The sequence below is a fragment of the Culex pipiens genome, chromosome 2, assembly GCF_016801865.2.
Source record: "Culex pipiens pallens isolate TS chromosome 2, TS_CPP_V2, whole genome shotgun sequence".
NCBI classification, from domain to species: domain Eukaryota; kingdom Metazoa; phylum Arthropoda; class Insecta; order Diptera; family Culicidae; genus Culex; species Culex pipiens.
In genome coordinates this window covers 189,742,665-189,754,525 of record NC_068938.1, presented here as the reverse complement: position 1 = coordinate 189,754,525, position 11,861 = coordinate 189,742,665, and the positions used below count along the sequence as shown (strand labels likewise).

The following is an 11,861-nucleotide window of genomic DNA, read 5'->3' as shown; positions in this document are numbered from 1 at the left end:
GTTTTTCGGAATTGCAAAAAATGTTGAATGGAATTCGTTGCAAAACTTGATTTTTTCAGCACTCGTCGTATTTATCCAACTCGATGAACCTCGTTGGATAAATGTACGACTCGTGCTGAAAAAAATCTTTTTCTGCAACTTGTTGCATAAACTACTATTTCGATCCACATTAATCCAAAAGGGTATTTTTTTCATTTAGAACACAGTTAATTATTCATTTTAAAATTTCGTGTTTTTTCTAACCTTGCAGGGTTATTTTTAAGAGTATAACAATGTTGTACAAAGTTGTAGAGCAGATAATTATAAAAAATTTCATATATAAACATAAGGGGTTTGCTTGTAATCATCACTAGATATCGCGATTTTACGAAAAAAAAAAGTTGGTCGTCATTGATCATAACCGTTCATTGTCACCCGCGATGCATCTTTAATACACATGTTTAGATTTTTAACTTTAACTCGGAACTTCAGTAACCAAATCCAACCAAATTGCATTGTATACTTGATTGTATCATACAGTTCATAAATGCATAAAAAGCTGGAGTTTCATTGGTTTTAGTGCTTGAAGTAATCATTTTGTGAATAATATTTAATCCTAGAGAGAACCATACTTTGTTTACATCTAAAAGAAAAAAATGTTCCAAATTTGAAATTTGGGATTTTATATTGTCTTCTCTTTCGAAAACTTGATGACGGCGTTACCCGAGTAGGAAAGTCTGAGTGGAGATTTGAAGAAGGAAAAAAACTTGTTTTCGATCCGCTGCATCCATGTTGGGATTTTTGGATGCTGCTTTTTAATTTGGGAAATCCCACCATTTACTGTTTTATTTATTTCTGGTACGAGTTTAGTTGAGCAACTTGGATTAGGACAGACATGCATTGGCGCTGCACGCGGTTAGCACGCGTGCTATTTGAATGGATAGCACTGCGCTTTCAATCATAGCACTCGCCCTGACACTCGAACAAAAATGGTAACTAGGTTGTTTTTTCATTTGTTGATTAAACATTTACTGTCATTGTTGTCTGGAATGTGATGAAACTTACAACAACCACATTTATCAGTAAATTTGGCACAGTGCTAGTGTTCAAGGCATGTAAGCAGAAGATTCATGGTTCTGATCCCATCAAGGTAAAGTTTTTTTTTGCTTTTAGATTTATTAACAATATTGTTTAATCAACGCAGATAATTGTCCTGGAATCAAAAGAATAAAGTTGAGTAAAATAATGGAGTTGATGGTTGTGAAGTACCCCAAAACCAGTTCCTGGTGACCTGGAGACTCAATTGGACGTGGCCTGGCTGGCATTTGTATGGGTACAGAAATTGAATTTTATCATTTTGAAGATATTGCGGACCTGGAGATTTTTTTAAGGGTCTGGAAAAAGGTATGTTGCAGTTGTAATAGATTCCCGTTGACCGGTGATTTAATTTGCCAAGGAAGTTTTAATAAAAAGTCTTCCTTAAAAAAGGGAAAAAAAACCCTATGAGTGCTAAATGGGAGTGCTAAATAATAGCACTAGCACTGGGCTGGAGTAGTATGCTTTGAACTTGGTGTGAGTGCTAAATTTGAAGTGCCAGTGCAGAGCGTGCCAATGCACGTCTGGATTAGGACCTAGTTTTGAATATCCTCGTTTTTTAAAGGGTGAATGGGTTTTCTTCACAGTTGAAAAAAATAAGTTTGAAATTTCAAGATTTGTTTGCAATTTTTTATTGAATAAATCAATAACAATATTTTTATGAGATATTGATCCTTTCACTGTAACTTTGATTTTGCCCGCAGGTATTTCTCGCACTTTTGACAACATCATTTCAAAAAGCTAGGCAACCTTGAGGCAACCAGCTTTTGTTGATTTTCATTTCCAGTCGCAGTGTCCACCAAACTGGACGTTTCGCACTTTTAAATTGACAACTAAATAACGATCGGCAACCGTGGCTCGCTTTGACCTTTTTTGCAAAATTTTTAAATTTGACAAGTTGCAATAGTGCAATCGATAGCAATAATATAGTGCGAAGTCCAAATTAGTTGGAATTACGCAATAATTAAATTGATTATAATGTCACAAGATTTAAAAAATAAATCAAGAATTATAGTACTCATTTGAGTGCTGGAAAGTTTAATTTGTATGACTGTTTTACTTTTGAACACCAATCTAGTCGGAAAACGATGAATTAAATTAACTTGATACATGGATTGTTTACTTGAACACCCATTTAAAAGGGTTTTACCGTTCTGAATCATAGCAGATTCGAATTGAGACGAGATTTGTCTGATCACGCCTTCCGTCGGACGGGGAAGTAAATGTTGGCCCCGGTCTAGCCTAGAGATTAGATCGATAGCTCAGTCCAGGTGTAGGAGCCGTCTCCCTGGGTCCTGTCTCGGTAGAGTCGCTGGTAGGCAGTTGAATTAACAATCCAAAGGTCGTCAGTTTGAATCCCGGGGTGGATGGAAGCTTAGGTGTAAAAAGAGGTCTGCAATTGCCTCAACAATCAAGCCTTCAGCACCTAGTTTCGAGTAGGGATCTCGCAATCGAGAGCGCCAAGGCAATGCTGTAGAGCGAATAATTTAGATTTGTCTGCTTTATAATTTTGTAGAATATTGTTACACTCTAAAAAATAGCCCTGCAAAGTTAGAAAAAATACTTAATTTCAAAATGAAAAATTGTGTTCTAAATGAAAAATGACCTTTCTGGGTTAATGTAGGTTCGAAAAGAACATTAAATTTTCTTTAAAATTTCATGTTACAAAATTTTTTACGGTTGAGTAACAGAAAATGGCAGAGTTTTTAAAACTTTTTTAGTGTTTTTTTCGAAGAAAAATACGTTTTTCGGAATTCTGAGTACGCCATCAAATCAGGCGTCTAATTTTACATAAAAGTTCCTTTGACACCAAATTTCTATCTCATCACGTTTTTTGGCTGCAAAAGATTGAAAAACGTGTCTTTTTTCGCATGTTCAAAATGAAAGGGCTCGTACCGCCCCTCCGTCACGAGATATCAAAAATCGAACCTCAGATTCGAGATCACGGACAAAAGTTACCCCTTAGGACAAAGTTTCACGCAAATCGAAGGTCGGGGCAACGTTTTCCGATTTCGTGTGAGTTGGTAGAGCAATTAGAGTTCTGGATCCTGCTGGTTTGGCGTGGAATCGCTGTTAAAATCTATTAAACAAGAAACACTCCTCACAATAGGAACATCTTTATTCAGTCACTCATGTACATATTTTATCAATCTATAATACTTACGATTAAATTACCACGCACATTAAAATCACTCGCTACAAACTAGTTAAAAACCCTTCGATGCACCAACTTGCACAAACTGGACGACCGCTCGCTTTCCTCATCGTCCAACTCTTTACTTTTGTCGTTCGCAGCATTGTACAACTCCCGCGTGTGCTCGTTCTCCGGACCCCAGCTTTGGGCAGGTTGAAACGCACCAATGACCTTCTCGACGAACCCACTCCGCTTCTGGGTACAAATTGCGTAGATCGCCCAAATCGGCAGCTGGATTACCGCCACACCGTACACGACCCATCCGATCACTGTGGAAAAGAGATTATTTTAAGAATAATTCAACAGATAAGCCAAAGATCTCACCGTTGTAAGCCAGCGGTACGTCAACTGGTTTGTACTCTACGAAGCTCCCGACCAAGATGACGCAAACGACCACCGGAGTCACGATCGCCCAGCAGATCCTCCAAAACACGCTCGTTTCAATGTTCAGCATAAAGTAGATATCCCGGCAGATCCGGTCCACCCCGTAGATCCACGCGAACGTGATCAGTTCAAAGAGCGCCAGCGTTAGCGTTACGTACTTGGCACCGTACGTGTCAAACACGTCCAGCAGGTCGAGCCCTCCTGGAGCCATATAGATCGCACTCAGAGCGAATCCGATCACGGAGATCGCCGAAGCCACCTTCCAGTTTTCCAACTGCGGACAACGATCGCGGATAGCGGTGATGATGCTGGTGATCACACCCAGGTTGCTCCCAATGCCGACGATGAACAGCATCATGAAGAACAGAACCGAGAAGAGCTGCGGGAAGTATTCGAACTTTGCGATCGCGTCCGGGTATGCCATGAAGGTTAGACCGGTACCCTGGCGGACCACGTCCTGGATGCTGTCCTTGTGCGTTACGGTGGCCAGATTGCCGAGCACTCCGAACACGATGCAGCCAACGATGACGGAGGTGAAAGTATCCAGCCAAGAGATGATCATGGCGTCCCTGGAAGCAGATATTTAGATTGGTTCAGCAAGATCACTTCTAAAACTAACCTGTAAACATTGTTGGTGAAGTTGTTGAACGACGAGTACGCGATGATCCCGCCGAAGCAGATCGACAGTGAGAAGAAACACTGCGTTACAGCTTCCATCCAGACCTTGGCCGTAAACAGCTGGTCCCACTTTGGAGTTAGAAAAAACTTGATCCCCTTGCCGGCTCCTTCCAGCGAGCAGGTGTGGACGAACAGGATCATGATGATCACGTACGGGAAGAGTGCCAAAAAGTACGCTGCCTTCCCGGTGCTCCGGATTCCTTTGATGAGGATGATCGCGACGACAAGCCAGGATAGAAAAAGGCAAAGCACTAGATCTAGGTCCGGAGTTCCGATGCCTTCTGCTAGGGGAGCGCGATGTATGATCGCTTTCCTAAAAAAGTATCTAGATCAGCGATGTTGACTTCTACAAAAGACCACAAACTTACGTAAAGTACAACTCTGCAGACACGTTTAAATTTTGATTTGCTGGATCGCTGAAATTCCTGTACTCGAGGTTGTCCGAGTCAATACACCGACTCCAGCTGGGATCGCACTTGCTCCACGGCAACTCCGTACTGAACGAAGCAAACAGGTACCTCAGCGTGATCGCCAGAACCGGAGTGTAGTACGTCATTACGACAAACATCGCGATCGACTGGCCAACGCCGATACCTGCAAGTGATCATCTCAGTTATCAAATCTTCATTGGACAAAAATTCAAGTTGTCATACCCCTCATAGCCGGTGCCAGGTCGTAGATCTTGACGCACCCACTGCTGCAAAACTGTCCCATCACCATCTCCAGATAGTAGATGGGTCGTCCGATCACGAACAGCACCACCAGGTACGGGATCAGGAAGGCGCCGCCGCCGTTCTCCAGCGCCGTGTACGGAAACTTCCAGATGTTGCCGAAGCCCACCGAGTACGCGATACAGGACAGCATAAACTCCACCCCCTTGCCCCACTTTTCCCGGATCGGAGCATTCGGGAGGGCCACCGTGATGACGATGCCATTGGCTTGCTGTGGAGAGAGGTTGCCGATTGAGAATTTGGGCAGTTCTTTTGGAGGCGATGACTTAAAAGTGCAATGCAAACTTTGAAAAATTAATGCAACTGTGAAAATGAATGCATATAGTAGTGAAAATGCTCGAGGCGCATATTTTTTAAAGTATTAGTAAGCTAATTTGTAATAATTCGATAGTATGCACTTATCTTTAGTTTTTCATTAGCTTATTTACAAAATTAAACGATTCATTTAGAATAAATTATATAAGACGTAGTACGATGGGGGAAAAACATAAAAAAATATCTCAAACCGAACAAAATTGGTTTTCCGTTGGTCTTGTGTTGGACCACTGCCAACGGCTGTTCCGGTGGAAAACTGTAACACCGCAAACACCGGGAAATAGTGGTGGTGTTTACCGTTTTTGGTGAATCAAACTACTAGTTGAATGGCGAGTCGGACATGCCATATGACGCCTGGTAGGGCACATATATTTAGAATTCTGTTTTTGGAAAACGGATCCCACCGGAGATGCCAAAAAATGTGCAACCCCTCGCCGGGCATTCCAGGCAGTCCATGTTGATTGAACGATTCGCGTGTGGCTGACCTTGATGCTCTAATTGGAGTTGTCATTACGATCTACAATTTTTGTCGTTTCTAAACTCATTCGAAATATAATAATATCATTGTATTTTCGCAAGCAGAGGACCAATCTACAACGACTCATATGCAAACCTATTCAAAATTCTCTGATCCTTCTGAAACACTTTTTTTTAATCCAAAAACGGATTTTTTTTCATCGGAAAATAATCTTTAAGTGACTATATATTTGAAACGGTGCACTTTATCAAAAAAAAAAAAAAAAAAACATTAAAAAACTAAGGAGTTCTTCTCGATTGCAAACTTGATTTTACATTAAAAACTGAAGCCAGCAAGTTTTTTGACGAGCATTTCTATTTTTTTTCCAAAATAATCATTTTATTCAAAAATCATATCTCGGCTTCAAAATTGTTGTCCATACCTCTCTATGGCTAAAAAGTTGCGGTTTTTTCTCTTGAACACATCCAAAAAATTCAAAAACTGAAAAATGCGGATTTTGGGAAATTGAATTAAAAAATCAGCTAACAAAAATCCGTTTATCTTTTTTTCTAAACAGTCCTACAACTTTTCCGAAGACTCCTAATTGGTCAGAATATTCCTGCAAAAGTGACAGATTTTCGAATAGTTACGAACCATTTTTGTTTGAATATTTGACAAAATAGTATGGAGAATTGTATGGGCCATAGGGAAGGACCCCACAAAGTTTGAGCCAAACAAAAAAAAAATACAAAAAAAATGTTGAAATTGAAAGATTTTGTAGAGATTTGCTCATATGGGACTAGTATGCGAACAGGGTTACTACAGCTTTCTAATGAAATTTTTGTCATGATGGATACAGAAAGAGGTTCAAGTCACTCTGCACATCTTAAAAACGTCATTTTGAATTGTTAAAAAATGAAATATTTTATTAAAAACTCTACACAGCAAAAAAATCTGATGGTAAAGTCGCATGCAAAAGCATGCACATCACCTTCGTCAAAATAAACAGTTAATATTACACACTTCATGTACATTTTTTGCAAACACAAAAAAAGTTGCAACCGACGGGATTCCCCAGCACCAACAGTAAGGACTGGCGCCTTAGCCCACTCGGCCATCAGACCGATGAAATTTTGTAAGGATAAACGCATATATGACATTTCTTGACATTTCGGTCAAGTAGGTTTCCCATACTGATGGGCTACATATTTCAGGGTGTTAAATCACATGAAATTGCATACAAAAATGCAATATTTATTTTACACTTTAGGCCTTTTACACGCAGCTGGATTACTGCTTTTTTAGCTGTGTATACCAGCCATTTGAATGAAATTTCAATGTTTGACCTATCAACTCATGCAAAACGTTCGATGATAAATTGGAGAGCTCTTCGCGATACAAAATAGTGGATAAAATCTCCCTCCTTGATTGCAGATCCGAATTCAGCGACCTAAATAACTATTAGAAACCATACTTTGGCTTCCAAAACATATGCCGCATGTAAATAATAGGCCGTGCTTGTTAATTCTGGGAAATTTGTAAAATTGGCACTTTTTTCTAACTAAAACTCAAATATCTTTGCGTTGGAGTATCGAAATTACGTTTTCTCCTCGAGAAAAATGTTCGTGGTGAAATTTCCTACATGCTACATTCATTAGTTTTACTGTAAAAATGTCCACCCAATTGTAAATAAGCATTTAACAACAAAAAAGTAAACAAAAACAACTTTTCGACATTAAATTGCCTGGCAGAACCCAAAACCTTAAATATTGGTCAATTATCGATAGTGCATCTTGATCCTTGGATAATAAACTATCATTTAAAAAGTGAGCACCTATATTGTTTGACAAAACCTTAAATTGGGGCAAGCTAATGCCACATTTTGGGCGCCCGAAATACGAACGGAGCGCTGCGCTCTCAGAATCAAAATTAGATTTAAAAAGATAGGAGGAACATACACCTTAGATTTATTGGTCCTTTATGTGAAATCGTCTCAGCTTTCGAATGGATTTGTCAGATTTTCGATAAAGCGGGGCGCCGGCCTTCAAAAATGACTTTTAAAAATACATTGTTGTTTTATGGCTAAAAAATGTATGGAACGGTATTTTTCTGACAAGTGCATTCGAAAGCTCTGCTCATTTCCTTTCCAAAACACCCCTAAACATCAAGGGTTCGTTGAAGTTTTGCAAAGTTATTAGCAATTTTGTAGACGCGCCTAAGTCAAAAAATTACCAATTAAAAAAAATGTTTTAGCTTCGTGGCGCCGAGGTGAGGACAAATTCAACCAACCAAACATGGTTTCTTTCATAACTTGGTGGGGGCTATTGGAAAAGTACATTCCTTTTGATTTTTGAGCACCTTGTGTAAATAGTGGTCCACTTTCAGCGAGAATTACTCAATACAATTTGACAGCTGTCCATAGAAAAAGGATATTAAAACAAAAATCTGTATCTTGAGAACAGATTTTCTGATCGATTTGGTGTCTTCGGCAAAGTTGTAAATATTGACACAAGACTTCCCAGAAACAAAAACACTCTAAAAAAAGTACCCGACGAATGAATGAATGAATGAAAAAAACTACTTTTTTGTATTATGATTTTTGTAATTTTAATTTTTCTACCTCAACTGAAACAATAGCACTAAAATTAAGGAAATTTGCTTAAACTTTCCCCAAGAAAGTATGGCCCTATCTTGCTCCTGGCAAAAGATACAACAGGGTGCTCAAAAATGGTCTAAAATATAAAAAAAAAAAACATTTTAGAACAGTTCTGAGAAAGTTAGCTGCATTAATTTTCAAAATATCTTAGAATTAACAAAAAATCAAGATTTTTTTTGCGGAAATGTACATCTTTACAGTACACTTATATTTCCATTGAAGTGGCTAGTACTAAGCTTAACCTTAACAAAATTTCCTCCAAATTTGGAGCATAGTTGGGTTAATAAATACGAAATCAGATTTCAAAGTTGAACAAGCAAATATGTTTCATGCCAGGGTTATGAATATCAAACATTCAAATCTCAGCGACAATTTTCATGCCTGAAATCTTATCTCCTTTTCTCCTTACTGCCTTTCTTTCCGTCGCGAAGTTCTCAGCAAAAAGAATCTTCGGTCTCTATCTTGAGTTACACAATTCCGTATGATATTTTCCTTTTCTCTCTCATTCCCGTGTTCCCGCATTCATCATCATTCCACCCATCAATAGAGTGTAGCTACAAAATTAAAAAAACTTTTTTTTTCTAATTAAAATAATTGGATTGGTTTTTAAAATTAATTAAAAAATAAATAAATAAATAAATAAAAACCTTTTTTTCCGTCCCCCCCATAAGTGTCAACGTGGTTTATGGATAGCCTTTGTACAACTAGGATGATCGATAAAATTTTGATAATGTTTCATTAAAAAAATGAAAATACCAGCTTGTTGTATTCTTCTTTTAAATTTGTTGCATTTTTAAACCCAATCCTTAATGTGAATTAATTTTAAAAATATTGCGGTTAATGTAAAAATATTTATGCAGAGAAATTATTAAAATAAAAAAATATAATAATTAAAAACATATCAAAATTAAACAAAAATTTCGCTGTACCAGACTCTGGCTGATCTCCTCCGTAGATCTTTTTTTATGGGATTTCCCCCCACAGTCGTATGGCGACTATCAATAGCTTGATTTGGGATTTCCATTCTATTTTGGTTTTTCGTCTTTTCATCTGACCCTAGGAAATTCCTGAAGCTTTGATCCACCATCAATCACCAAACTGCACTGTGCCAGCGCCCAATCTCAGTTCACGTGCAGCCATTTGAACGCCGAATGCAAGACGCCACACTGCCAGTGCTGCCAGTTTGCCCCAATTTTCGGGTGGCATTCGATTACCTTTCGCCTATCGTGATCGCTGTCACAATCACCGTTCGCCTAAAGTGTCACCACCGACGGTGACGTCCAGAAAGTGTGAAACATTTCCGTCATTCGTGAGGCTCTTAATTAGGTTGGGTGAAAGTTTCTTCCCCAAAATAGATGGCGCACAACACAAAGAAGCAAACCTTGGTTAGAAAAAGCTTCTGGATTAGTGCAGCTGGCAGCCGCTCAAAAATTGCGTTTTAGAAAATTTGAGGGAAACTACTGGTCAGCTACTGGAGTAAAACTGTATTGAAGATCACAAACCATTGCTCGAATGCCTCGCATGATGAGTTTTGTTTTGAAAATGTGACGAAATGTTCGTATGTAAGGATGATTTTAGACACTGATCACCAGCTTCGTACACTGAATCCGTTGACAATGTTTTTACTGTTTTTTGAGCTTTGAAAATCCTTTTTGAACCCGTTTTCCATAGCAGCAACTCGTTGGCTCATCTTATTCCATAGAAAATGTCCGTAAAACGTTTGGAACCACCATAGATTTCAAAATTTTCTCTCAAGCAGACTATGAACTGTTGAATAATATCTGATCCGAAATCCGAACTTGCACTTTCCACCTCAATTTAACGACCAAACCGCGAACCCGACCAACTGCAACTGATCAACGAAAGGGAATTTTGCAGGTTCGATTTGAGTTTCCGTTCAAGATCGGGGGTGGATTGGTGCGCGCAGGCGCACTAACCCTTTTGACGAAGAACTTCGTCTTAGGGCTCTATACAGGGTAGCAATCCAAAATCGCGCAAAGCGAAATGAAACCGAAAAATGAAACGCCTTCCCCAAGCAGAGGGGAAAATCACAGAAGTAGCGCGGCCGACGGTTTTGATATAAATATAAACGCCACCCCCTCCACAGCATTAGTTTAGTCGGTGGTCTACCACCGAAGCGAGAGGAGCTCAGCTCTTCTCGCGAGCGCCAGCCTTCTCTCTTCCCTACAAAACCACGGGAAATTTGAAGGCTGGCTTCAGTCGGTGGTCTACCACCGAAGCGAGAGGAGCTCAGCTCCTCTCGCAAGCGCCACTAGGTGGCGTCTTCAGGAACTAGCCTTCCCGCTTCCCTACAAAACCATGGGAAATCGGAAGGCTGGCTTCAGTCGGTGGTCTACCACCGAAGCGAGAGGAGCTCAGCTCCTCTCGCAAGCGCCACTAGGTGGCGTCTTCAGGAACTAGCCTTCCCGCTTCCCTACAAAACCATGGGAAATCGGAAGGCTGGCTTCAGTCGGTGGTCTACCACCGAAGCGAGAGGAGCTCAGCTCCTCTCGCAAGCGCCACCAAGCGCTTGGCAGTAGTGGCCACCACCTGGAGGCCCCGGGAATGTTCCGATAAGGGGACATTTGCGGAACCATAAAAGTTGGGGCAATATAAGTATCAAACTTTAGGGTTTTTGATACTGGACATGAAATTTGACATTTTGGTAGTAGTGGCCACCACCTGGAGTGGCCGGAGGCCCCGGGGATGTTCCGATAAGGGGACATTTGCGGAACCATAAGAGTTGGGGCAATATGGGTATCAAACTTTAGGGTTTTTGATACTGGACATGAAATTTGACATTTCGGCAGTAGTGGCCACCACCTGGAGTGGCCGGAGGCCCCGGGGGTGTTCCGATAGGGGGAAATTTGCAGAACCATAAAAGTTGGGGGAATATGGGTATCAAACTTTAGGGATTTTGATACGTGACATGAAATTTGACATTTTGGCAGCAGTGGCCATAACCTGGAGTGGCCGGAGGCCCCTGGGATGTTCCGATAAGGGGACATTTGCGGAACCATAAGAGTTGGGGCAATATGGGTATCAAACTTTAGGGATTTTGATACTGGACATGAAATTTGACATTTTGGCAGTAGTGGCCACCACCTGGAGTGGCCGTAGGCCCCGGGGATGTTCCGATAAGGGGACATTTGCGGAACCATAAAAGTTGGGGCAATATAAGTATCAAACTTCAGGGTTTTTGATACTGGACATGAAATTTGACATTTTGGCAGTAATGGCCGCAACCTAGAGTGGCCGGAGGCCCCGGGGATGTTCCGATAAGGGGACATTTGCGGAACCATAAAAGTTGGGGCAATATAAGTATCAAACTTTAGGGTTTTTGATACTGGACATGAAATTTGACATTTTGGC

General features: G+C 40.3%; 1 protein-coding gene across 2 annotated transcripts; it reads right to left on the bottom strand.

Moving 5' to 3' along the window:
• Positions 1 to 3,175: 3,175 nt before the first annotated feature.
• LOC120422929 (sodium-dependent nutrient amino acid transporter 1-like) lies at positions 3,176 to 10,334 on the bottom strand. 2 transcript variants are annotated; one of them, XM_039586506.2, is made up of 6 exons: positions 10,090 to 10,334; positions 4,984 to 5,272; positions 4,699 to 4,924; positions 4,272 to 4,643; positions 3,593 to 4,221; positions 3,176 to 3,537 (listed from the first exon to the last, which is right to left on the bottom strand). In XM_039586506.2, the coding sequence occupies exons 1-6, from the start codon at positions 10,177 to 10,179 to the stop codon at positions 3,278 to 3,280; spliced, it is 1,866 nt and encodes a 621-aa protein (XP_039442440.1). In that variant the 5' UTR covers positions 10,180 to 10,334; the 3' UTR covers positions 3,176 to 3,277. The 2 variants fall into 2 exon arrangements, with proteins under 2 accessions (XP_039442440.1, XP_039442441.1); XM_039586507.2 differs by having other exon boundaries at positions 9,992 to 10,333.
• Positions 10,335 to 11,861: the final 1,527 nt, after the last annotated feature.